General features: G+C 49.3%; 1 protein-coding gene across 2 annotated transcripts in view; it reads left to right on the forward strand.

Annotated features, from left to right (window-relative positions):
- Positions 1 to 24,027, forward strand: part of LOC119442729 (uncharacterized) — a 106,245-nt gene that overhangs the window by 16,013 nt on the left and 66,205 nt on the right. For both annotated transcript variants that reach the window (XM_037707719.2, XM_049662343.1), the window contains exon 2: positions 22,253 to 22,538. In XM_037707719.2, coding sequence (XP_037563647.1) covers positions 22,334 to 22,538 — 205 coding nt within the window. In that variant the 5' untranslated portion in view covers positions 22,253 to 22,333. The remainder of the gene's footprint in view (positions 1 to 22,252; positions 22,539 to 24,027) is intronic.

Genomic DNA, 24,027 nt, shown 5'->3' on the forward strand with positions numbered 1-24,027 from the left:
GAACAATTAGGAACTGAAGGTAGGTAGGTAGGTAGTAAAATTTATGGAGGTCCGGAAGAATCTTAAAAAAAGGAAAAAAAAAAAAAAAAAAAGAAGAGCGTGTGTTTCGAGCTTCTGCGAAAGCACTCGCAACTAAACATTCTTGAAATATTTGACCCAACAGCGCAATAAATGGACATTAGCCTATATACGATCACCTTATTTGAACCCCTTTATGTTTTGAGAATTGCACCGACACTTGCGTGCATTCGACGTTCCATTTGCTCCTGCTTCGAAGCACTGCAGAAAACAAACGGGCCCTCGCGCTTGGTGTAGCCAAGCTGCATCTTTGGCTCGCGCATCTATCGTTCTGCACGCAACGCCCATGTCGTCAGCGCAGAGCGTTGAAGCACATGCGGCGCCGCGGGGTTGTACGGACGATCTTTGGTAGGCGCGCACTTCCCGCGTCGGCCGGGGAGTAATTAAATGGGGCGCCCCGAAGGAGGCGGTACCCTCGTGGTACCCGCGGGCAGCAGGGCGGGGGGTGGGGAAGCTGTGCCGAGCGATCGAAAGGCCACTGCTTTCGCATTAGGCTCCGGCTGCTTGCAGAAACCCTTCTTCCCGGGGCTTCCGAAGCAGGCGTAGTGCCCGCGCCGCGCGCTCCTGGGCCTCGATCCCCCACGCCAGCAGGCCGCCGCGCTGGTGGGATGTTAGCAGGGATAGTGGGGGAAAAAAAAAGAAAAAAAAAGCGAGGAGAATGGTTGCTGGCCGAGGAGGCTAATGCAAAGCGCTCAGCCGCAGCGACGACTGTTGGCAAGTTAACGAAAGCCTTACCATCTTTCCCTCGACCCTCCTTTGCTTCCGGCGCCGACAGCATGCTTCTTATACCACCGGGCCGGCGCAGGCCTCGGTTAGGGATGCTATAGGGGGTCGGGGTTGAGTGTTGCTGTTGTGAGGGGCCAGCTGCAAGACGTTCAGCCAGCGCGATGGCCGTTGGCGAGAGAGCGGAAGCTTTTTCCTCTCTCCTCCTCCGCCGACAACTTCTTATTAGTGCGAGATGGGCGCCAAGAAGGCTCACGGGGTGCGGCGCTTCCCTTTTGCGGATTCTGCTTTCATCCTCCTAGTCGAGGAGCTCGAGGATCGGTGTTCGGTGTTGCAGGACACGCGTGGATACTATGTACAGTTGAGCGCGCGTTACCCCGTTCCGCAACACCGCGCTGATTGTAGCAGCATTTCGCGGATGAACGCCGTTGGATAGCAGCTGTCTGAGTGGCGCTTGACAACTTACTCGTGAGCGCCACCGTTGTGTGGTGACCGTTGTTACACGTAGGTGTCGGTGGTATTGGTGCATGGCAGTTCTGTGAGTGCGCTGACTCGTCAGCTGCAAATACGAATATAACCCATGCGTATATGCACACTTGTTTGTGCGCGTGTATTTACTCTGCATTGAGTGGGAATATGCCCTCCGGCCGGGGGCACTGTTCCTTTCGAGAAGTTGCAAGAAAAATCTCAGTTGCCTGTAATTATATCACACTTTAAAACGTTGCCCATATATTACTGTTGCGTTTGAAACCTAGGCCGCATGTAGCGCTTCCGAGCACTTAAAGGAATGTTTACAAATGTAGTAAGTCATCCACAAACATTTTACTTCGACAGAACATTGGCCATAGTCTCCATCCCCCTCCTTATCTCTCTCTCTCTCTCCCTGTCGTTTAGGAACATCAACAATGCTTAGATCGTGTGTCCGTATAAGCATGCCCTGCCACAAAAGGACCTAGTGTGATGTCGTGGCCGATAGTAGGCTGCATATCAGTAATACATACGTCATGTGCCCCAGATGGCCGTACTGTGGACTTAAGGCATGCATGTAGTAGGCTAAAAAAAAAAAAAAACAAAAAAAAAAAACGAATGAACAGAAAAGCTGAGATCAGACTAAGCAATTACTTCGCAAATATCCTTAAGCCGTATAAACATTTTAAATACACGTTTCGTGCTCACAGACGCATTGCCAGCGGGTTTTTTCTGTAAGGAAGGACAACGAAGAAGAATTAAGGCCTGCAGCGCCCGCTGTGTTGAGTTTTTTAGTAGACACTATAACACGTACACACGTATACTAGACTTTCGAGCAAGCTCGGACGTGACGCGTTTAATTTTCCGGTCTTACCAACGCGCCGGTATTCTTGCGTCTGGTCGCGCGGCGGCGAGGCACGCTTCGATGCCCCCGAAAGCGATTTTAATTCCGCGCCTGCCAAAAACAGGGCGGCTTTTGTTTCCTCTTTATTTATGTCGGACCTATGGCGCGGGCGACGACGGCGTTTGGCCCTGTCGCGGTCCGGCGGCGCCATGCATGCGAACCGCAGCGCAGCTTCGTAGTTTGTTCATTGCCTTTTCTTTCTTTTCTTTTTTTTTTGCCTCAGTTTGTCCGTCGAACTAATGCCTCCCCGTGCCCCGCCTCAGCTTACGGGAAAGCCATAAGCGCTTTACATCGGCAGCACAAACTTCTGCGATAGGCGGCCGGCTGCGCAAAGCTGCTGTACCACGGTCTGCCTTGCGTTGCGAGCTAAGCCGCATGCAGGGAAAGCGAAATCTGCACGCGCGGTGTCTTTGTGCACGTACTTTTTTGCTACAACTTCTGCTCGTCTTCCAACGCTTCCTTTTAAGAAACCTTTGTTTCGGTTTGCTGCCACTTGCTCCCTTCCTATATTCCGGCTTCAATTTTTTTGCAATATTCCGCGCGAACCTCTTCGCTTTCGCCTTCCGGTTTGCACGTGCCGTATCTACTCGCACAAAGTCCGACCTTGTTGCGCGACGTTGCTGTCCTTCGAGGATAGAAACGTTTCGACACCTTGTGCCCGGCGAATATCGGGTGGGCTTCTCTCGGTGACCTTGCGCCTGAATTGGTGGCGCCGCGGTCTCAAAACCATCTAATGCGCACAGATTTGTATACACCAGACAAGAACTGATAGTGGTTGTGTTGGTGAACTGTAGCAACAGGCGGGTTTAGCCTGTCGATTGAGGCCCGCATTAGCTCCGACTCACCGTCTCTTTCAGCGTCACTGCGGTATACGCTACCACATGTCTAGCAGAACAGCGTCTCTGAGGAAATGCAAGAAGTATGAAAGACGAGGGCCGATTTTTGCCGCTCTTGCTGATGACCCTCCGATCGGCTGTTGCCGGTAGAAAAGTGCGAGCCCTTACGTGAGAAATACGGTATAACTCACGCGCGAAGCTGCGATCCTTCTCCGTGCTCAGTGGCGCATTCGGAGAGGTTCGTCCGAGCGGAACCGGTAGCGGAGAAGCGCCGCGAGAGACTTTGAGGATGGTTTAGAACGGCTGGCGCGTTGGTTTAGAAAAAAGATATGGCATGTATAGATGTAAAAAGGGCGAATGGGCGTTTCGCGTTCGTGTGGTCGCGACGTAGGCGGCTATGCCGAGAAGAATGGCCCGCGCAGGAACAGAGGAGTCCGTGGGGTAGGCCTGCGATGCGGGTTTCTCAGCAGGGGTGTTTCTGCCGGATCGGAAGAAAAAGAGAAGTGCCCGATCGCGGACGCCTTTGTTCTGCGTCGTGCCCTCGTGTTTGAACCACTTTGCGAGGTCATTGCCCTCCCGCCTTTGCGTATTCCTATAAAGGATGGGAAGCTTTCCTGCATGGTTCCCAAAGAAGCGCCAATCGTTTGGAGATGCCTGGCAAACTGTACCTTTCTGTCACTGTCTTTGTGCGCGCCTGTGTTTTTTCAAACGGGATTCCGGGTAGGACAGTACGTGCTGTTAAAAAAACAAAACAAAACAAAAAAAAAAGACAAGACGTGCAAACATTGTGACGAACGATATTTCTGTTTTATGGGGCAGTGATGTTTCTTCTTTTGAAATCTGTGTCAGCAACAAGCGCTCGCCGTCGAGTGAGGAGGAGCCTTCATTTTTCTAACACGATACGCATGAAACTGAAGGTGACAGAAATCTACGGGAGTCACTGATTAAAAAAAAAAATACATGACACTAAATTAAATTGGCGTGAGGTTTGATCAAAGTCGAACTTAATAATTTCATAAATTTCTGTCGGAAAGTCTGAAAAAGAGAAGGTATGTTTTTAATGGGTTGCTTAATGCTACGCTCTCGAAACTACAGTTGTGCAAGCTCCTCTCATTTTAATCGATCCCGGCACGAGCGTTCTTGCATCACTCAGTGGTACGAGCATTTCCGTTTGTTTTATTTTTCGAGCATATATTCTTTCTTTTTTCGCATGGAAGAGGTCCAAACTGCCAAACTCGTACGCGCGGCTACATGCTTAGCTGGCTTAGCCCATACGCGTACAAGATGATGTAAGAGGAGGCTGAATAAGAAGCTGAAGATGACAGCAGTCTTGAGTATAATGCACGCTTCGCTGTTTATACTGCACAGGGAGGTTGAACTCGGTTTGCGACTGCATAAACCTTTCACGCGTAGCTGTATTAAACATATACGATCGCCAGGGATGTGCCAGAAGTGGTTATATTTGCCTCAACGGTCGAGAGTTCGGCCGTCCTTCGATGAAGGCGACGGTCGATTCACTCGAGGCACGTCGTGCAACGCTCGCGCCTTTTGAAGCGAAGGCGAGCCCCGAGTACTTGCACCCTTTCAAGGGGTGCCGAGCGGGACTTCCTTAGCCGCCGCTAAGTGTGTTTGGGCTTCGGCGTTGTCCTGACGGGCCAAAGATCGCTCGTCGTGTTTTCGTGCCTCCAAGTATAAGTAAACAAGTCTGTCGAGGCGTTCCGGAGCACTTGTCTAATGCTACAGGCGTGCCTGTACGACTACTTCGATTTTTCGCTTTGAGTGCAATATTCATCTTAAGCGAAACCGTGAACATTTGGGTCCGGCGTCTCGTCAGCTGTTAATGCTAGTGACGGAGAGAAAAATAACGTGCGTTTGAATTTTAAAGTTGCAGTTATTTTGTGTGTATCGAGCGAAGGCTTCAAGCCATGGGTGCTTAACGTGGTGCGTCTGGCGCCGTATTGACGAGGGCCCGGCGCATAAGCAGCCTGACAGCATGCGTAGCAATGCACATTGAAGTGGCGCTCTTTGCCTGAACGAAGATGACGTGCGAGCTTCTTTTTTTTTTTTTTTTTTGCATGACGTTATGAGTTTGAAAGCAACGTTGGGCGCATCGCTGGAACAGTTCTTTTGGCGTTCCGATTTTGAGATCGGGACCGGGGGTTTGATGCCTAGCCGCTGCAGCGCCGCATTTGATGGGGGTGGAATGCAAATTTTCTCGCGTTACAATTCTTGAAGTTAAGCCGGAGCTCTCCACGACAGCGTCTCTCATAACCCCCGAGTTCCTTCGGGACGTTAAAGCTCATAAATTAATTTTTTAACGTAACTATTCAAGTGTTTTCACAAGTGTTTTCACAGCCCACCATATGATGACACCTATTTACCCGTCCTGGCATTCTTCAGTGTACGACAAGCACGTACAGGGTGTTCATTTTTAAGTTTTACGGAATTAAAAAACAAATCGCCTGTGGCAGGTATAGCATAATTCTTATCGTTGAGCTATGTTATTCGAAGAGGCGGACATTAGTAGCACGAGAAATTGAAACACATATTCAACTAATTAACAAAAATTGACTAGTTATACATCTTAGTTGATTACTTTACGACACATCATGCAATTTACGAATTGTAGTCGGTGAGCTTGCAAGACGCATCCACTTGAAATCAATTTCCAGGATGGCATCATTTTCGAGATATTATTTTCCAAAGTGTGGGACGAAATACATAGGCGTTCCATTTACTTTTGTGCTTTACGGTGAGTTTGATGGCGCATATCTCCAAACTGGTGTCATTCTGGAAATTCATTCCAAGTGGATGCGCCTGACAAGCTCGCCGGCTACAATTCGTAAATTGCAATATGTGTCGCAAAGCAATTAACTAATAAGTTAATTATTGGTTTTTTTTGTTAATTAGCTGAATATGGTGTTTTGATATCTCGTGCTACTAATGTCCGCCTCATCGAATAACCCAGCTCAATGATAAGAATTATGCTACCTGCCACAGGCGATTTCTAAAAATTCCATAAAACTTAAAAATGAACACCCTGCATATCACAGGGCTACCATCGGGACCTACGGACGAATTTCGTTTCAACTGTTTCATAGCGCCACAGGGGCCTGTGTCTCGTCATAGTGGAGAGGAGTCTGGCATGTAATACGGCAGTCAACACTGCATAGTGCACCCTGTGTGTCCTATTTGAGATGCCGGCAGCCGGCCCTGGCAACGTATGCGGTGCCGCTTCCATCACTATATACCAGTCTGTATAGTATACGATGCTACGGCGAGCCCCACTGCATGTGGCAACGGCGTCTGTGCTGGTTGCGTCGCAACTTCCGTATCTGTCTCTCTCTCCCCCTCGCTCTCTCCGGCTTTTCTCGAGCCATTTACCACCCCTCCCTGCGAGCATGCCTCGGTGCATCCTCTAATCTCAGCGCGGGATCTCCTCCCGCTCCATACTCCACCTTAGCCCTGCCCGGCCAAGGGGCAAGTCGTATAGGGGGTTCTCGCAATCGGAGGGTCCGGTTTCGATTTCCACTGTATATACGTTGGGAACTTCCCCACTCTGAAAGTTACTCGACGATTACTCGACACCTTGCTAACTGACTTTAAACTCGGACGCAGCGCCGGCTTTCAAATTAGCTTCGCTGGACTTCTCTCAGTAATCTCCAGCAAATTTCGCTCGGAGCTTCTAGGGAAATCTGCGTACAGACCTGCTTACGGTATCCGCAAGGCCGAACATGCGGGGGGGGGGGGGGGGGGGGGATGAAGTTGTAGCTCTGAGTCATCATTTGAGCTGGGAGTGCAAAAAAAAAAAAAAATAGAGTGAGGGCTGGTGGGAGGCGTGCAACAGACGGTCAAGGGCTTTAATACATTGGCTCTGTACCAGTGATGACTTTAGTCAGCGAATCAGTGGTGCTTACGAAGACTCTACGAAGGTTCCCAGACAGTGCCGATTGAAGCATGCTGCAGAATAGCATCGCACTTTTCAGACAAACTCAAGAGCGTGACATCACGAATAAGCGATGGCATGCCGCCAGTTTCAGTGCAAGCGTAAGTAGCGGTCATCCCCTTTGAGCGACGTGCACGACTGAGCTTATAGTCGAGATTAGAATGACTTAGAGGAGTTATAATGACTGGCGTTTTCGCGAAGGGCAGGGCGAATGTGTTGAAATAAGTTTGCGGTGGTTTCCCTTCGTAGGATGTTAAGAGCGGTGGTTAGGGGGGCGAAGACGAAGCGTTTGCTAAGTATGTACTTACATCGGTCTGCTCTTCTTGTTTACTTTCGAAATATAATGCGGTACTATCGAGTTCAGCTGTCGTGGTAGACTTGAGGATGACGAAAGCGCTGTTGAGCAACAAATTTGCGCAGATGGCTTTAGCGCTGACTCATGTTGGCGTTGATTCCTTCCATCGTAGCACTACTCACGAGTGGTATTTACCACACAACGACAGAATAAATGTGTAGCTATTAACAATAACATTTGGAAGAAGCAAGAAAATAAATGTATTTGATGAACAGTTATGCCGCAGTTAAAAAACATAACAGTTAAAATACCATGTGATACGAATCGCAGCAGAGGTGGCAACCCGACGAACGTCACCTGATCGATACTTCTATAAACTTAAGCGTAATGAAAATCGCCCTGCGGCCAAACTCTACAAATTGGAATGATGATAAGTTTGGAACACTCACCGAAAACGCAAGATGGCGAAGTGGAGTTCGAGGAATATTTTGCGTTTGGAGGCGAAACCGCGGCAAGAAAGTAGGAAATAGTCAATTGTTTTATTCTTCATCACAAAATAAGCAATGGTTCGAAATCGAGATGTCGTAACCGATTGCGGTAACATTTTAAGGATGGGACTCTACGTCGAAAGCTCGTCAACGCAAACTCGCACTGACGGGAGAGGAATTGATCCGCGTGCCTTGGGTAACGCGAATGTTGAATATAGACCAACGGTGAGGCAGAGTGAATGATCTAAAACACTTTAATGCGTAATTGTATTAACGGATGTACTCGCGCATATGCGCTGCTGCGTTTTCTATGCTCCCTTTTTATTTTAATTTTTATGGACTGAGGATGCCGTCCACCAGGGGACGACCATCATCGTCTGCTCTTTAAATAAAGTTTATGTCTCTCTCCTCTTCCGCCCTTGTAGTGTAGGGTAGCAAACCTGATTATACGTTATGGTTTACCTGTATTTTTTTGCTTTCGCGTTCTTGCCTCGCTGCATTGTGAGGTGACACCTTTGTCTACAAACGCGAAGTTTGTTGGCCGCCGGAAAGGTGTCTTGAGCCAAATTACTCAAAGGCGTTTCAAGCTTACGTAAAGGGCGTCCACTTGATTGCTTCCCTCCTTGCCACTCGAAGATTACGTCGACACACCGGAATTGCACTCATAATGTTTCTTGGGTTCATTTGTGATTGTTGCACGTTCGAAACTTGTAATAAGTAAAGACGTACCGATTACTGCGGTGCTATAGAAAACGCCTCCATCCCCAGCTCCTGTGATCATCCGTGTCTCCTCAGTCATAAATAATTTTTTCTTCCACACTCAGCCTCGGCACTTGCGGGAACTCAGTGGAATGAAAGCTTCTAACCTCTTAACTGCGATGTCTGTGACTTTAACTTAACGCCGCGTACGCACTGTAAGTTCGACGCTGTCATACCGCGTTCTGAACGTCAAAGACGACAGTGACAGAAGGCAACAAATCGATTAGAGAGACTCTAACTTCGCACCTACTCGTGTCTCCGTAAGAAAAGTACGTAGGCGGCATATCACTGCAGCACGAATATTCCATACGGAAAATAAGCAAGAAAGCTCATTTTAAACCCGCCACTCTTCGTCGACAAAATATTAAATATTGAATTGCCAAGCGTTCTCCCTTTTCACTTTTCGCCGTGCCTCTGCCGCTTTCTTATGACAAGATTGTAATCTGTTTCGACAGAGGGAACAAGACGCGAAAGAACAGCCCCAGAAAAATAAAGAAGAAGAAGAAAGCGCGTTTTTCTCGCAGCTATGGATTTACGGTGAAAAGAAAGGAAGTCAGGAGAAAAAGCCGAGTCGAGCGTACAAATGCGAGCCGGCATGCGCACTATACTTCCTTCGCCTCCGGCCGCTTCGCGAATCAGACTTGCAGAAAAGAACAAGGAAAGACGTGCTTTCCGGTGCGGCTTCCGCGTCGGGTGGCGAAGGTGGCAGGAGGGGGTGTGCTGGGGGGAAGCGGCCGTAGAGGATTCACGCGTCTCGGGGCGGCACACAGCTGTCTGCTTGTGTAGTAGTAGTACAGCACGTCGCACGGGCGTATACAGAGCACCTGGTGGGCTTCGTATGTCTTCATCTCCCCGTCACGCTTCCGCCGCCGCTGTCTGCTGAACGAAATCAATCGCAGCGCCGTATTTCCTGATTTACGTTCATTTATTCACTTCTTTCTTTCTTTCTTTCTTTCTTTCTTTCTTTCTTTCTTTCTTTCTTTCTTCGCTACGGCAGTGTTGGGTCCCAACGGCGAGTGGTGGGGTGTGCGCCGCACGTGTAAGGACAAGGAACCGCGGATTTGCGGCCGGCGGCAAGAACCCCGGCAGGAGAGACGTGCGCGGTGGCTTGCTTCGAAAGAGTGAGCCGTGTGCGGCAGCGCCTCCAAGACGCAAGACAAATCATGTATCGCCTGGCAGTGGGGGCGAGGTGGGAGTTGCGGGAGCTGGAGGAGATTTGGGACAACGGGAGTAGGGGGGGGGGGGGGGGTTGTAGTGGCCATTGGAGACGCAGCTGCTGAGACAGGCGGCAGGGCGTGCGCGCGTGTGTAGCGCCGTGGCGCCGCGAAAGAAAGTGAAACATCGAGAACCGAAGAAGAGGTGTATGAACAACAAGGAAAAAAAAAAAAAAGAGCGAGAATAAGTTGCGAGGGGTTCAATAATCCAGTGCTCCGCTGCCGCCGCCACGGGTTTCCGAATCGCGGAAGATGTTGCCGGCTAGGTCCGGAGCTCAATCGATTCCACGTGCGTGCCTCAGCGGCTCGCGAGCCCTCCAGCCGCTGTGTCCGAGATATCGTCGCTTGTTCGAGGAACAGCCTCATCGTCTGGGGCTCTCTTCTCAGCACTCCCCCCCGCCTACCCCTCACCACCCACGCGAGCTCTCCTCTTCTAACCCACTTTTTGCTGTCGCCCCTCTTAGCCACGCTTTCTCTCGTGGCTTTCTTGCTGCTTGTGCCGATTCGGCGCGCACAGTGCCACTGCATAGCACTCATTCGCACTGCGTGACCAGTGCATTGTGCCAGCTGGTGCGTTCGCACTGCTTTCCTTTGGGGATCCTGTCGTTCCGCAGTGCTGCAAACCGATACATTTAATTATGTATAGTTCTTGTTTTTGTCTCAGCCTTTTTACTGCACTTACAGCTTTCAACGAAACTTGGTATATCGTTTGATTTAGTACATCCGAAGGGACTAGGGAGTGTATGCCACTGAAAGCTACCATAAGACAAGGTTAGTCCAGCGAGCTACAGTGGAGAGCGGCCTCCACTGTAGCTAGCTCAAACTTTAGGCTTTAAGACTGTAGCGGTCTTAAAGGCATGCATTAGAGATTATAGCGTGTGCACATCGCGAGCCACAACGCTGTATGCTTAAAGTTGTGTGATCCGGTGGAAGCATTCCGTGCACCTTCTCGTGTTAAAAAAAAAAAAAAAACGAATAAAAAAAGGTCGAGTGATTGTTGACTGTGATGATGTTGACATTGGTCTGTTTATGTAATTGCTTCCTTTCCTTATTGAATTCAACCTTGTGTTGTGATTAAATATGCTGCTGCGCTGAATTTTATGCCCGGGAAACTTGTAGCTTGTGAAAGGCGCGATAGTCAGTTCCGTGAATGATCGAAGTGTAGCCCTGTTCGCGTAACTTACTGCTAGCTGCAGTCCGATAAAACGCGACGTGGGTGTCGTTTAGTTTTGCGCTGTAAGGGGTCGAGTGTAAAGTCAGAGGGCTCTTGGATCTGAGGCCAAAATTTCAATCCTCTCGGAGACCACGTGTTTCAAACAGAATGTGACAAGCGAGATGCGAATGAGAGGGCACGAGACACAGGCTTCGCATCGATCGATTACCCACCGTGGTAGCCAAGCTCGAGGTCGCATGTTCGATCCCAGCCGCGGAGGCCGCATTTCAATTGGAACAGAATGCAAAAAAAAAAAAATCGTGTGGACCGTGTATTGGGTGCACGTTAAAGAGCCCCAGGTGCTCAAAATTAATCCGGAGGCTTCATAATCAGATCGTGGTTTGGGCACGTCAAACCTCAAGAATAATTTTTTTTCTTACTTCAATCGCGGTGCGTTTCATCCGTTGGTTTTGCTTTGTGTTGCAATGCGTCCAGTTAGCCCAGTTTACTGGTTAGTTTCACTGAAATGCTTCGTACATTTTATGTTCGTGTACGCCGTTGTGCACATGTACTACGTGTACTGTCTGTAACGTTATACCCTCATGAGCGTATTACTTATGCAGCGAGTAATTCTCTGTGCGCAGAAGCGGTTATATGCTGTCAGCCTCTTAATGAAAATGTAGCCTTTATCGCAATGGAAATAGAGAGACCAAAGTAAAAGGCAGAAAGGGTTGACTAGTTAGATACAAGTTTGAAACCCGGATCGGGGTAGAAGTAAAAGAGCCTAGAAAGATCCTACCGTGAACTTTAAAACTTGCAACGCGCTGCAAGCAAGCAAGATCACGTTTTGAAACTTTGAATCATGCGCGCTGATGAGATTGGCCTTCCTTCGCCTGCTCCTTTGCTTCATTTCGCGCAGTATTGCGCACGCATTAGCAATGACTCGTTCCCTTAATGCGAGCCCATGCTACAATTCCACATCGGCGAACTCCTATTTTTTCGGTCGTGGGGCTTCAATTTCTCTTCGCATGCACGACTACTCTTGGAAGAAACACCCTTTTGGTTCACCGCCTCGTGGACGAGGCAAAAAAAAAAAAAAAAGTAAAGATCAGTGGAGGAAGATGATCCCTCTCTTCCCTTTTTTTCTTCTTTTTTGTCTCTTTGGGAGGAGCAATCGGGTCGCAGCCCTGTTTATTGCGAGAAAGGAACAGAATGAGGAAGAAAGTGAAACAATCGCCCGAAGAAAAAAAATAATAAAAAACGCAGAACCTCCACCGTCGCAGAGCTTGCAATGTATACGGATCCGTATATCCTTAGCACTTGACATCTGTTTTTATTTGGCTGTGAATTCCCTGTGCGCTGGCTCGTTTTCAGTCTGCTTGTTGCGTTGTTCGGTTTCTCTCTTTCTTTTCCTCTCGGGGGAACGACGGCTGCAGGACAGAAAGAAGATATATATATATATATATATATATATATATATATATATATATATATATATACGTCCGTTGTGGGCGACGGCTTGCTCCTATTAGGAGGGCGCATATGACTGACGCCGATCTCCCCCCTCCTGTGTGTGTCCTGCATCCTGCGCCGCGTCCCGGTCCTATTGCTTTCCTCCGCTCGTTGGTGGATGGTCGCATTTCTCGCGCTCTATCCGCAGCTCCGCTGCCACGGCACGTGGACGGGCATCGCGTTTATGTGTCAGAAGGGAGGATTACGACTACGGTTCCTTCTTGGCCCTCCCGCTCATCGCGGGATGAGGCGCCGTAAGCCGACTCGCTTGGGCCCTCTCTACTCCCTTGGGGAGTCAACTGCATGCGAGGGGCGCGCGCACTGCGAGCGAGCGGGCAGGAAAAGGAGGCCCCGCGCGGGCTCAGCGTGGGGATAAAGAAGCCAGACGCGGTCAGGGGAGCAGCAACGTCTTTCCCTCGGCGCCTTCCTTTTTTTCCCCGCACCGATGGGGAGTCGGGGATGACGCGGAGTTGAGAGGCAGCGAAAGTGGGGAGAGGAGGACCGGCGGCGGTAGCTTTTCGGGAGCGATGAGTCGTTGTCGTCGGGCGGCGCCCTTCTTTCTTGGTCGTCCGGCGACGTCTCGTGTCATCAGCAGCACGCCGCCGCCGTGTTGTGCGGCTTCCCTTTCTTTTCTTTTTTCTCGGGGCCCCTGCCGCGACTTTTCTCCTTCGCACCGCGTGTGTCCTTCTCTCGTCGTATGCCGGCTCGTTCGCGCCTGCGCTCGCCGCCGAGATGGTGCTTCGGTTGAGAAGAATTGGGGATGCTTTCCCTTCCTTTTATCTTTCGCGTATAGTAGCCCACTTTTTTTTTATTTCTCTGGCTTCGTCTACACGCCATTGTCGAAACGTCGGTGGCTGGGGGAGACACGTTGCTCCGACCGCTCTTGTCTCCACCTCTCGCGCTGAGGCGCGCCGGCGCGCCCAGTGGTTCCCGCTGCATTGCGCAACACTCGCGCCAAGAATAGACAAGAAAAAATTGGGAAAGTCTGACCGTGCTAGCTCTGTCAGTGAGACGGCGTTACTTTTCTTTCCCCGATGGATCTGGCTTAAAGGGGACATTTGAATGCAATATTGCTATTATTTTACGACGTCGGGCAGAGACAGCAGGGAGAGTTGGGCTTAATGTGGACGCGATGGAAGTCGTCCTGGTACCGGGCTTTGTTCTGGCGTGCCATCACAACGTCACGCACACGAGGGCTAACGCACTAGTACAGCGTTATAATTATTTGTGAGTGAAACATTCCTGAGTAATTTTTTTTTCAGTTTAATGTGTCACAGTTAACCACTCCTTTCTCACTCTCTGTTTCTCTCTCGTCTCATAAATTGATGTACGCGAATCTGAGGGAAGCTGCAGAAATTGAATGTTAAGTTCAGTCTGCAATGCAGTGTTCGTCACTATCCCTCTCGGTGTTTGGTTTCTTTACCTTGGCAGTCTATAAGGCCTCTCGAATGTGACTCGACGCCACTTGACAGTTAACATTGCATTTAATGGCGTAACCTCGACAGCGATGCTGCAAGATCATGTTTTCATCACATTATACTGGCGTCTTTCATCACATTATACTGGCGTATGTGCATATAAACGAAGGTACCTTGTGTTTTTCGGGGTCATTGAAGCTAGTTACGTGGCTGGCTTTGCTCCGAGGCTTTGCCACGCGGCTCCCCATTTCCATCGCTGCTACGGTCGCGATGGAAAGAAGAAGCGGTGGGAGAAGACCCAATATAAGCGCCTGCAACTCTGGTTCGCACAGTTTCTCCAGCCGCGCTTTCAAGACGGACGGGAACATGCCAAAGACCTTCATGGTGGGGTGTGTGGAGCGAGAGATAAATTCGTGTGATTCCACGACTCCTGCCCGTTCGGTTATTATTGCGCTCAGTTATTACGGTACGGGGGGAGGGGGACACGGGATCATGCGCGCCGTATTACGGGGATCAGCAGTAGCCAGGAGGAGTACCAGCGGAATTGGTCGCCGGTATTCTGACGCCAGCCATCTCTTTCCAGCAAAATAATAAGACGATGAACGCGGTAGGGGAGCGCCTGTATATTTCTCTTTCCCTATTCTCCCTCTCTCCTCTTTCTCTTCCCGTGTCGTGCGGTGATGCAGCCGGGTATGGTGCTCGGTGGGCCTCTACGAAGGCGCACAACGTTTCGGATCTGGTCGCACCCGAGGAGAGGATTGGAGCGGTGGCTCCGAGCCCGGACTGCTATCCTAGCTAGGCCGTGGGGATAACCGGGGCAGAGAGTCCCGACAGCGCGGCGGCGGCACCATTCATCTCAGCTCCTGAGAATGCTGCTGCTGCTGCTTCTGCTGCTGCTGCTTCTGGCCGCAGTGCGCTCTTGCGAGAAGGGCACACTATACTTGGAGGGCGCCTTGCCCTCACCCTCCGTGTCTGTCTGTCTCTCTCACTCAGACTGGGAGAAGACCTCAGAGTGAGCGATGAGCGTCGCTATGAGCAATGTTCGCGCCGCCGATACGGGGTCTACTGCCAAAAAGGACGTCGTAGCGTTTCGCTTTCTTCTGCTTCTGATATCCCTCCATCAATCAGAAGCATGCCCGAAGCGAGCGCGGGCGTTGCTTTCGAAATGGCCAAAGGGACGGGGACAAAAGCGGATAAATGTCAAGCAAGACGTACGGAGTCGAATGCGATAAACGAAACGTAAGTAGAGCGGAGAAACCGAAAGGATGCCTTCGTGCGATGCGATTGTACAATACGACGGAACGAATCGAATGGATACGTGCGGACACGTCGTCTGCGTCTTTTCTGACCGCTTCGCGGTCGTGCGACTCCGATTCGCGATATCAATGATTTCCAGTAATTCTAAAATGTCGACAAATCCGATTTCAACCGCCCACGCGCTGAAACTTGATTAGTTTTGTCGAATCGAGGCGCGTCCGGGAGACTGCCTCGTGCGACCAGAATGCGGAATTCGCGCAATTTTGGTTACTGTGCTTTGACTGCGTGGCTGATTGCTTTCACTAAAAGGGTCAATACCGTTCGACGCAGGTGGTACAACGAATTCGTTAAGAAGACAAGTCTAACGCTGCGTTTCCAATAAGCATCGCAAACAGGGATAAGCGGAAACGTCTGCGGCGGAAATTGGGCTCTGCGTATAAACTTGTCAGCAGAAAGGGAAACAAAATCGAATTCACTTTTTTTGGAAGGTTGCCGCGGTGTCGTCTGTTTTCACTACACACATCTTGATCGTGTATCACTCTCGTTTGACGCGTTTCCTCATTTGCACTGTAGCATTCATTCCATCCCCGTATAGAAAGGCCACACATATCTTCCTACACTTGTGGTATGATATGCGGCGCCTGCCGGACCAGGAGAGCGGGTGTTGTTTCGCTTTGCTTCGTCGTTTGCTTACTTTAGCCGCAGCTTCGCACGTGATACACGACGTCGCAAGTGTCGTGAACCTCGCGCTTGGCACAGAGGGCGTCGTCCTCACCTCCCCGCCCGCTTCCGCTGGCGAGTCACTTAACGCCGATTGCTTTTTCGGTTCGACTCTGTGTTGCCTTCGTTTCTGCTGCAGCGGCCGTTTTGTGCTCCCCCCGTGCTGTTGGAACAGACGACGCTAAAGGTAGTGGCGAGTGCATGCGTGTGGTGTTGGGGAGTACCGTATTTACTCGTGTACGCCCCGCACATTTTTGTTCCTTTTCGAGATGTTGTCAAGTTGCAGGTGTTAGACGAGCCGGGCTTACTACCTATGGAGACAGCGCCTGCAGTAATTTCTGCACTGAATGATGCGACCAGTAGTGACCTGCTAGGGAATTCTTTATTCAGTATCCTTCTTCGCTGAACTTTGTGTACAAGCGCTAATGCGAATGCTATTTCTTAGTTTCCTTTTTTTTCTACCTTTTTTATATAGGTGTCGATACTTTCCACTTTCTGCCCGTGTCTTCATCCCTCGCCCACTTTACCGTACGCAGAGAATGTGTGCAGAACCGAACTAGCCGAGCGGTGTCACGGTGCACGAGACATTCTTACATAAGCCAGAAACGAATTGGCAGAAGCTAAGGCATACTAGGAACTGTTCCGTGTCCACCTAGTGCACTAGCTGCTAAATGCTGCGAAAGTCGGAGATCTTACACGAAAGCGGCTCATACGCGAGTAAATGTGATAGTCACCGAAGAAATGCGCAGCCGTCAGTTGGTATGTATACTTGACATCACTCGAGAGTCCACTGCGCCTGTCCGATTCTGGCTCTTTGCGGGACACAATATATATACGGCGATGCGGGTTCCTCGTCATTATTTCCTTCGGAACCACGGCGCCTCTGCGGGCGGCGCATTTATTCCCCGCTTCTCGGGCATCGTTTGTTCTTTTCGGGGAGGCGGGCACGGCCGTGAAATAAACGAGGCCTCGTTTATCCGAGCCACGCAGCGCAGCGAGATACGGCCAGCTCTGCGCGTGACTTTATTCGCGTCCGACGTCTTGTTGTACGCTCTTGGCGTGTTGGAAACGGCTGTGTGTGGGACAAAGAAGCACAAGCGCCGAAGAAGCCAGCACGCTTGTTATCGACCACAAAGGCGTGATGCCGAAAAGGTGGCCTGCTGCGAGGCGTGGTTCTCGGCACCGACACGCGAAGTGCGAGCTTGCTTTCCGCATCGAGAAAAAATAGGCGCGGTGCGCCGCGAACGTTGAGCGCGGAATCGAGCAACTTGCCACTTTCGTCATTAGATTACGGCACTTCTGTTGATAGACAAGGAAAATGAGGACTAAGGTTTGCAAAAGCTAGATGGGAAAGTTTGCTTGGGGGACAGTGGACGTGAACTTTTATTGAACGCGGATGCATGTGGGACGCTCCTCCTATTTTTTTGCGCTTCTCCTACATTTGCGTTTTACAGCCTTAGTGCTTGCTTGTGGTTTCTGTGTGGCGTATTTATGGGTAAATGTGTAGCTTCAGTTTTCTCATTTTTCTGGTATAGCCGGTTCTAATGTGGCCCATCTTCTCATTTGTCTGCAGTTATTAAACAACACCAGAAAGAAAATTCTCTCAGAAGTCGCCACGGTGGCGGTTGTTCAGGTTGGCCATCATTTCTATGAGACATCATTGTGCTTAATTCAATATTTAACATATTTGCACTATTTAACTTATAATTGATTACTTCACGGCACATACTTCAATCTACGAATTGTAGGTAGTGAGTTCGCAAGGCATAGCCACTTGGAACGAATTCTGAAGATGGCACCGGTTTCGAGATATGCGCCGTAAAACTGCACTACTGTTCGACTTACTTTTTAAAGGAAACGATGTCCTATGCATTTGAAGCACAAAAGTAACTGGAACGCCAATGCATTTCATCGGACGCTTTGAAAGTTAATATCTCCAAAGTCCTGAGAATTCGTTCCAAGTGGATACGCCTTGCGAACTCACCGGCTACAGTTCGTAAATGGACATTTGTGCCGTAAAGTAGTTAAGTAAAAGTTAATTAGTGTAATTAGTTTATTTATTCAATTAAGCATTTTCATTTCTAGTAGAAGTAATGACCGTCTCATTCAGTAATTTAACTCGAAGGTTAGAATAGTGTTTTGCCACAGGTAAAAAAAAATAATGCAGCTATATTAAAAAAAAAAACATCTGGTATATTCGTTGTGCAAACATCTAGAAGTCAGTTTACCCTGGTGAAAGTTTATTCTGCCGAATCCAGCCTGCAGTTTCAGCATTTTTTAAAACATTATTCTGTAAAGCGTGCTTTTCTGTATGAAGACTTGTATTGCGGGAAAAACAATTTGATGAAGAAGTCGTATCTTATTTGAACTGCCTAACTGTCCGAAAACTTCCCGATGTAGTAAAACAAAATAATCCGCTAAATTTCGCCTATTAGGTTCTGCTAATAGATAAAATGGGAGAGTGCGGAATGTTCCTTCTCTTATCCTAAATAGCAGATTTTATAATGCAGAATGCATTTTTCTGCGTGCACACTTTGCTGCGGGTGAGAAAGGTTTGACAGGGAGAACGCAATTGAGTCACATTTACAGTTTATTGAATATTGTTGCTTTCTTATATACCGCAAGCGCTGGCACTGTAAGCAGGAACTTGCGGTTTCTGATTGTTTCATTATTACACTTAACTGGGCGGGCGAGACATGGAGGGAGGAGAGGAAGGACTCAAGTTTAATTTTAGCGCGATAGCGTTTAGGACCCAGTGTCGCAGAAAATCCGGCGTCGGCGTCGGCATTGGCGCCGGCGGCCGAGAAAATCGTCCCCAGCCACGTTTAGGTATGTCACACCATTCTATCATTAATGTTGCTCACACCTTGTCTTGCACTCTTGACAAAGCTATTCCTCCGAATTTTGAGAATGGCAATCCACAAACAAATGTAATGAAAAAAAAAAAAACACCCACAGCGTGTGCCTTTTATGTTAAATCTTCTCAGATTGAAATATTAAAACTGCGAAACAAATACGGAAACCTGAAAATTGTGCAATATTTTTGGCGCGGCTGGTGCAATATCTCCGGGATCGACCCACGCAAGAGGCCGCGTTTCCACCAGAAAGCTCACCTACGTGCATAGCGTTCGCCGCCAGCGTTTTCCAGTAACCATTACGGTTGCATAAGCTGCAGTCGTCGGGAACCATGAATAGCAGTCAGGGATCTTTGAATGCTATCGCGTTCCACTCTTAAAAGTGAAGCTTAAGCGTCCTCCCAATTTTTATTTCATTTCGCTTCATTTATTCTAGCCTGAAAGGCCCGTAGACATTACGTAACAGGGAACAGCTACGTCTATCTTCTTTCGCTTCTTTTCTTTTTAGCATCCTTTTCTCTTATTTTTCTTTTTTCGTCTGACACCTTCGTCTGAGATGCCTTGCTTGCCAGAGAATCTGGCCTAGCTAAGTAAAATCGAATTAAATCAAAGTTTATTTTCATTCTGTACCAGATACAGATTGAAAGATTGTGAAACAGGTCTGTATTAGAACAACTTGAATGGTACGCAGCACCTTAATAAATTTCGGAGAGGTAACCGCACCTCGTGAAACAAGGTAGCAATAGACTGATGCCAAATTACTACAATGTAAGAACAGCAGACAACAAGAACCTTCGAATAAGAATTAAAAACATAACAAATAATACAATCACTAAGGTGCAGTAAATGTAGTAAAAGACAGACGCTTCTCGCAAAACAGGAAACTTAGATATAACCAAGATACAAGCGGGATACAATACCAGTGATGTATCAGTGACTAAATGGTAGATCCTATGGAAGGGGAGGGGGGGGGGGGGGGGACGACGACGACGACTAATAAAATCTAACGAAATTGTATTTCTTTCCTGTAGAGTGTATAAAGCCTTTATTTTGATATAATCACTTGTTCAAAGAAAAAGAAATATCTATTGAGTTCAAGATTGCTTGAAAAGCGATTGAGTGTCCATCTAAAGCTTCAATACACTAAGAAAGACGTGAGCTCGTCGAGGCTGCATTACTAGTTCGGCCCATTTATTTTATTCGTGTAAGACCTCTCTTTTTCCCGGTCTATCTCCTTTTCTCTCTGTTACCTTTTGCAGTTGGATGTCGATGCGAGGAAGCAAGCTTCGGCGTATCGAAGAAAGTTTTATAGTGAGGCTCGGCTGAATATAATGCCATATCGGCCGCAGGCAAAACAAGCAACATGTAATGTTCGCGTGCCTCCCACAAAACTCAAGAAACCTTTACGAATCGCGTTTCACATGGCAGAGTTCCCTCTCTAGCGAGGCTAACAAAGAACTAAACTAAATGAAACATAAGAAAAAGCAGGTGCTGCCAGGCACAACACAAAGACATCATTAACGGAAACGAAGTTGTGAGTTTGCGATTCTCCCATTTGCTGCCTCTCCAACTTAAATGAACAACCAGGACGGCGGTGTCGACGCAGTGGAACGACGTAAAAATAATAATAAACGATGCAGAACTTAGAGAAGGAAAAAAAAAAAGAGTTCGCGAGGAAAACGTTTCCGCCAGATTAGCCCGCGAAACACTTTGGCGCCAAATTACCATTTTATGGGACTCGGTGCTCGCCGCAGCAGTGGCAGAACAAGCCTGCGCCCCCGTCTTACCTGAAGACAGGCCGCCAAATGGGAAACGGGAAAGTGAGAAGATGGGGAAAGAAGGTAGGGGAAAAGGCCGTGCCCGACGGTGAAGGGGAGAGGCAATGGCCGGCTCCTTCGATCCCGTTTTCCTTTGCTCCTTTTTGCCTTTCCTGCAGATCTGCCGTTTCACGGGGTGTTTCGTTGGTCCTCCTTTGGCTACCACATATCGAGAATCGTCTCTTTTCTTTATTCCCCCCCCCCCCCCCCCCCCCTCTTCTGCTGTCTTCTTCTACACTGAGGGCCGCGCGGCTAAGAAAGACCGATGTGTCCCAGGACAACTCTTGCTGCTCCTTTCTCGATGGCAATCGCACGCACGCACAGAAACTAACTCGCACAAGAGTACGTACGTACGCACACGCACGCACGCCTGCACGCACACAGAACACACGTACGTACGCAGAGAGAGAGAGAGAGAGAGAGAGAGAGAGACGCGCACATGCAGGCACTGCTCGCACAAGGAAAGAAATGCGGAAGGCAAGGACGGAACAGGAAGAGATTTGTAACCCCCGGAAGGAACACGAAGAACTGGTGGCTATCGAGCAGGTAGTATAGGCGTCCCACCTGCCCGCCATTGGCTTCCTTGCGCCGTCGCTTTCTGCCATGCGTGTTTCATTTAGGCGCGCCCGCGCTTACTTTCGTGTGCCCCTGTCCGGTTCGTGTAGGCGCGGGGGAGCGATATGCGGCGGCTAATGAGCGTTGGCTGTCGGCCTTCTCGGGCGCCAATGAGAGATGAAAGCCGGGGAGGACTCGTGGCGTCCGGGTCTCGGGCACTGGTGTTGCCGTCGGAATGACGTAATTGCGTTTCTGCCAGTGGCGCCAGCGGGGCCGTGGAGAGGGTGGAGGAGGAGAAGGTAGGGGAGGGGGGGGGTTATACTAGACAGGCCGATGTTTGTTGAGCGTCTTTTTTTCGCGTGCGTGGCTGTGAGCGGTGTGATTGTTTGTTTGCGTTCCGCTTGTATTAATCTGTGTTCCGCGTGCAACGCTCCGCTGCGCGACCCCGAGGGCACTTTCTTTTCGTATACCCGGCTGGCCTGTTCTCCGAGCCATGGCGGGACATATCCGCTGCCTCGCGTGGTTTGTGCCCTAGGCGTGGTTTGTGCAGCCAGAACGGTGGGGCGTTTTCATGTTGGATGACCACCGTGTTGGCCTGGTCGCTCTTACCTGACCATTAGTATACGCGCGTCTGCGATGCTGTTGCTTGATGACGTGGGCTGCAGCGCGCACTCGTTTGTTCACGAATATCCGGCTATTTTAGGATGCGGGAAACTGACTTTGCGCGAGAGCTGAAACCCTAGTGGCTTTGGCACAGCGCTATGCCAGCCCGTCGCACGTCGAGCGGATTCCTTACTTTGTTGTCGCACGCTTTGCAGCGGCTTGGAAACGAGCTATGCCGTATCTCCATTTGGATTATCATGCCCTTCTCTGAAGTGGGAACCTTCGAAGTGTGAGAAGGGGATAGAAACGAGCGCAGCGCAATTAAATTGAGTAAATTACTCTCCTTCTCTCAAATACGGTCTATCTAAACACGTAAATCGATGTGCATCGCGGAGCCACTAAATTCCCGTCGGCACGGCGGTACAGAGCAGTCAACTGATAACGGTGACGCTAGAGTAACAAAACCGTATGGTCAGACTCACCCGGTATCGTTATAAATGCGTTCAGCATGCCATATAGTAGAAGATGCCTATCGTTGTGACCGGGTAGTTTTTTATAAATGGGTCGGATTGAAACGGTGTATGGTCTGTTGAACTTTGTGAACTCTTGCTCGTTTCCCGCTGATTCATCCCGGTATTTCTTCTCTCGCAGCAACCGTCCGTGTCGTCCTCCCGGCGGGCGGGAGACATCCGGGCCACGACGACGTCGTCGACGCGTGACCTCGTGGTCAGCATGTGGGCGCAGGTGCAGCTCTCCAGCGCGGCCGCCACCGACGGCGGCGACGCTGCCAACGGCTCGGCGCCTGACGCCAAGGAGTCACCCGCGCCAAGCTCGCGTTCCAAGCACGCCATGTGCATCTCGCAAGACGGCTGCTTCTACCTGCTAGCCGGTCGCTCGGCAAACCTGCCACTCAAGGACCTCTGGAGGTTCGACCCCGGTACGTTTCCCACGGCATCTGTGCGCGCGCGCGCACGCACAAAGTCCGAGTTGTGCCCGAGTTGCTTTGTATGCAATACCTGAAGCGTCCGTTAACTTTAGGTGCGCCTGTTCCTTAAGCTCTCTATTCCCTCTTTCCCGTCCCCCAGAGTAGGGTAGCCAACCAGACGCATTTCTGGTTAACGTACCTGCCTTCTCTCCTCCTCCTCCTCCTCCTACTCCCCCTCCATTCTGTGACACTGTCTATCGATCAATGAAGTCTGTGCCGGGCGTACACACACAGGACGCATTCGATCTACGTTATCATATTCGTGTGGAGTACCTAGTTTTGTTGTCATCTTAAGCTGAGACAACGCATCTTTACGTTGTGCACTTCCTTCGAGTGAGCGGCTCCGTCCGCATGTACGCAGGTGGAGGGTGCTGGCGTCGCTTCTGGACACTGTACAGGAGAGCGAGACGTTATTGCTCTCTGCTATACGGGCAGATCATTTTCAAGTTATCCGGAATTTTAAAAAATCTCCTGTTGCAGATAGGATAATTTTAGTCCTTGAGCGGAATTATTTAGAGAGGTGGACATTACTTGCACGAGAAATCGAAACACATATTGAACATACTAGAATATTTCACTAGCTAACTTTTTGGTTAATTACTTTACGGCACATATTGCGATTTACAAATCGTAGGCGGTGAGTTTGCAATGTGTAGCCACTTGGAATTAATTTCCAGAATGGCACAAGTTGGGAGACATGTGCCATCAAACCTACGGTAAAAATGTACTGTTGTCGCACCTAATTTTTGTAATAGAATGATCTTTTTGTCTATTGCATCCCAAAAGTAACTGTAACGCCCATGTATTTCGTCCCACACGTAGAAAAGATTGCAACATGTGTCGTAAAGTAATTATTAAGAAGTGAATTTGGGACTTTTTTGTTAATTAGGTGAATATTAATTAGTTGAAAATATACTAGTAATTGTCAGTCTCTTCGAATAATTCTACTCAAGGACATGAAATGTGCTATCTGCCACAGGCGATATTTAAAAATTCCGGAAAACTAGAAAAACGATCACCCCGTGTATAAATATATGCAACTTGACTGCACAAGAAAGTCGCCTGGTCGGGCTAGATGGAGGAAACAACAACAACAACAACAACAACAACAACAACAACAACAACAACAACAACAACAACAACAACAACAACAACAACAACAACAACAACAACAAACAGACGAAAAGAAGAGAAGAGAGAAGGAAATGAGCTATAACTATTTCCTGTACCGCTCGGCGCTTGCGCGACTGGTGCGGAGCGCACCGAGTGTACAGAGTATGTCGTTGGTCGAAACCTACGGAGTTGTGCGAGAAAAAGAGAAGAAACAATGGCCGCCGTTTGCGACTCTCGCCGGGGTCAGCGTAACACCGACATCATTAACGGGAGCGTAATGTTCTCAGTCGCTTAGCGGGCTGGCGCGTTTCGTTGTCGCGTCCCGCGG

The sequence above is a fragment of the Dermacentor silvarum genome, chromosome 2 (assembly GCF_013339745.2).
Source record: "Dermacentor silvarum isolate Dsil-2018 chromosome 2, BIME_Dsil_1.4, whole genome shotgun sequence".
NCBI lineage: Eukaryota > Metazoa > Arthropoda > Arachnida > Ixodida > Ixodidae > Dermacentor > Dermacentor silvarum.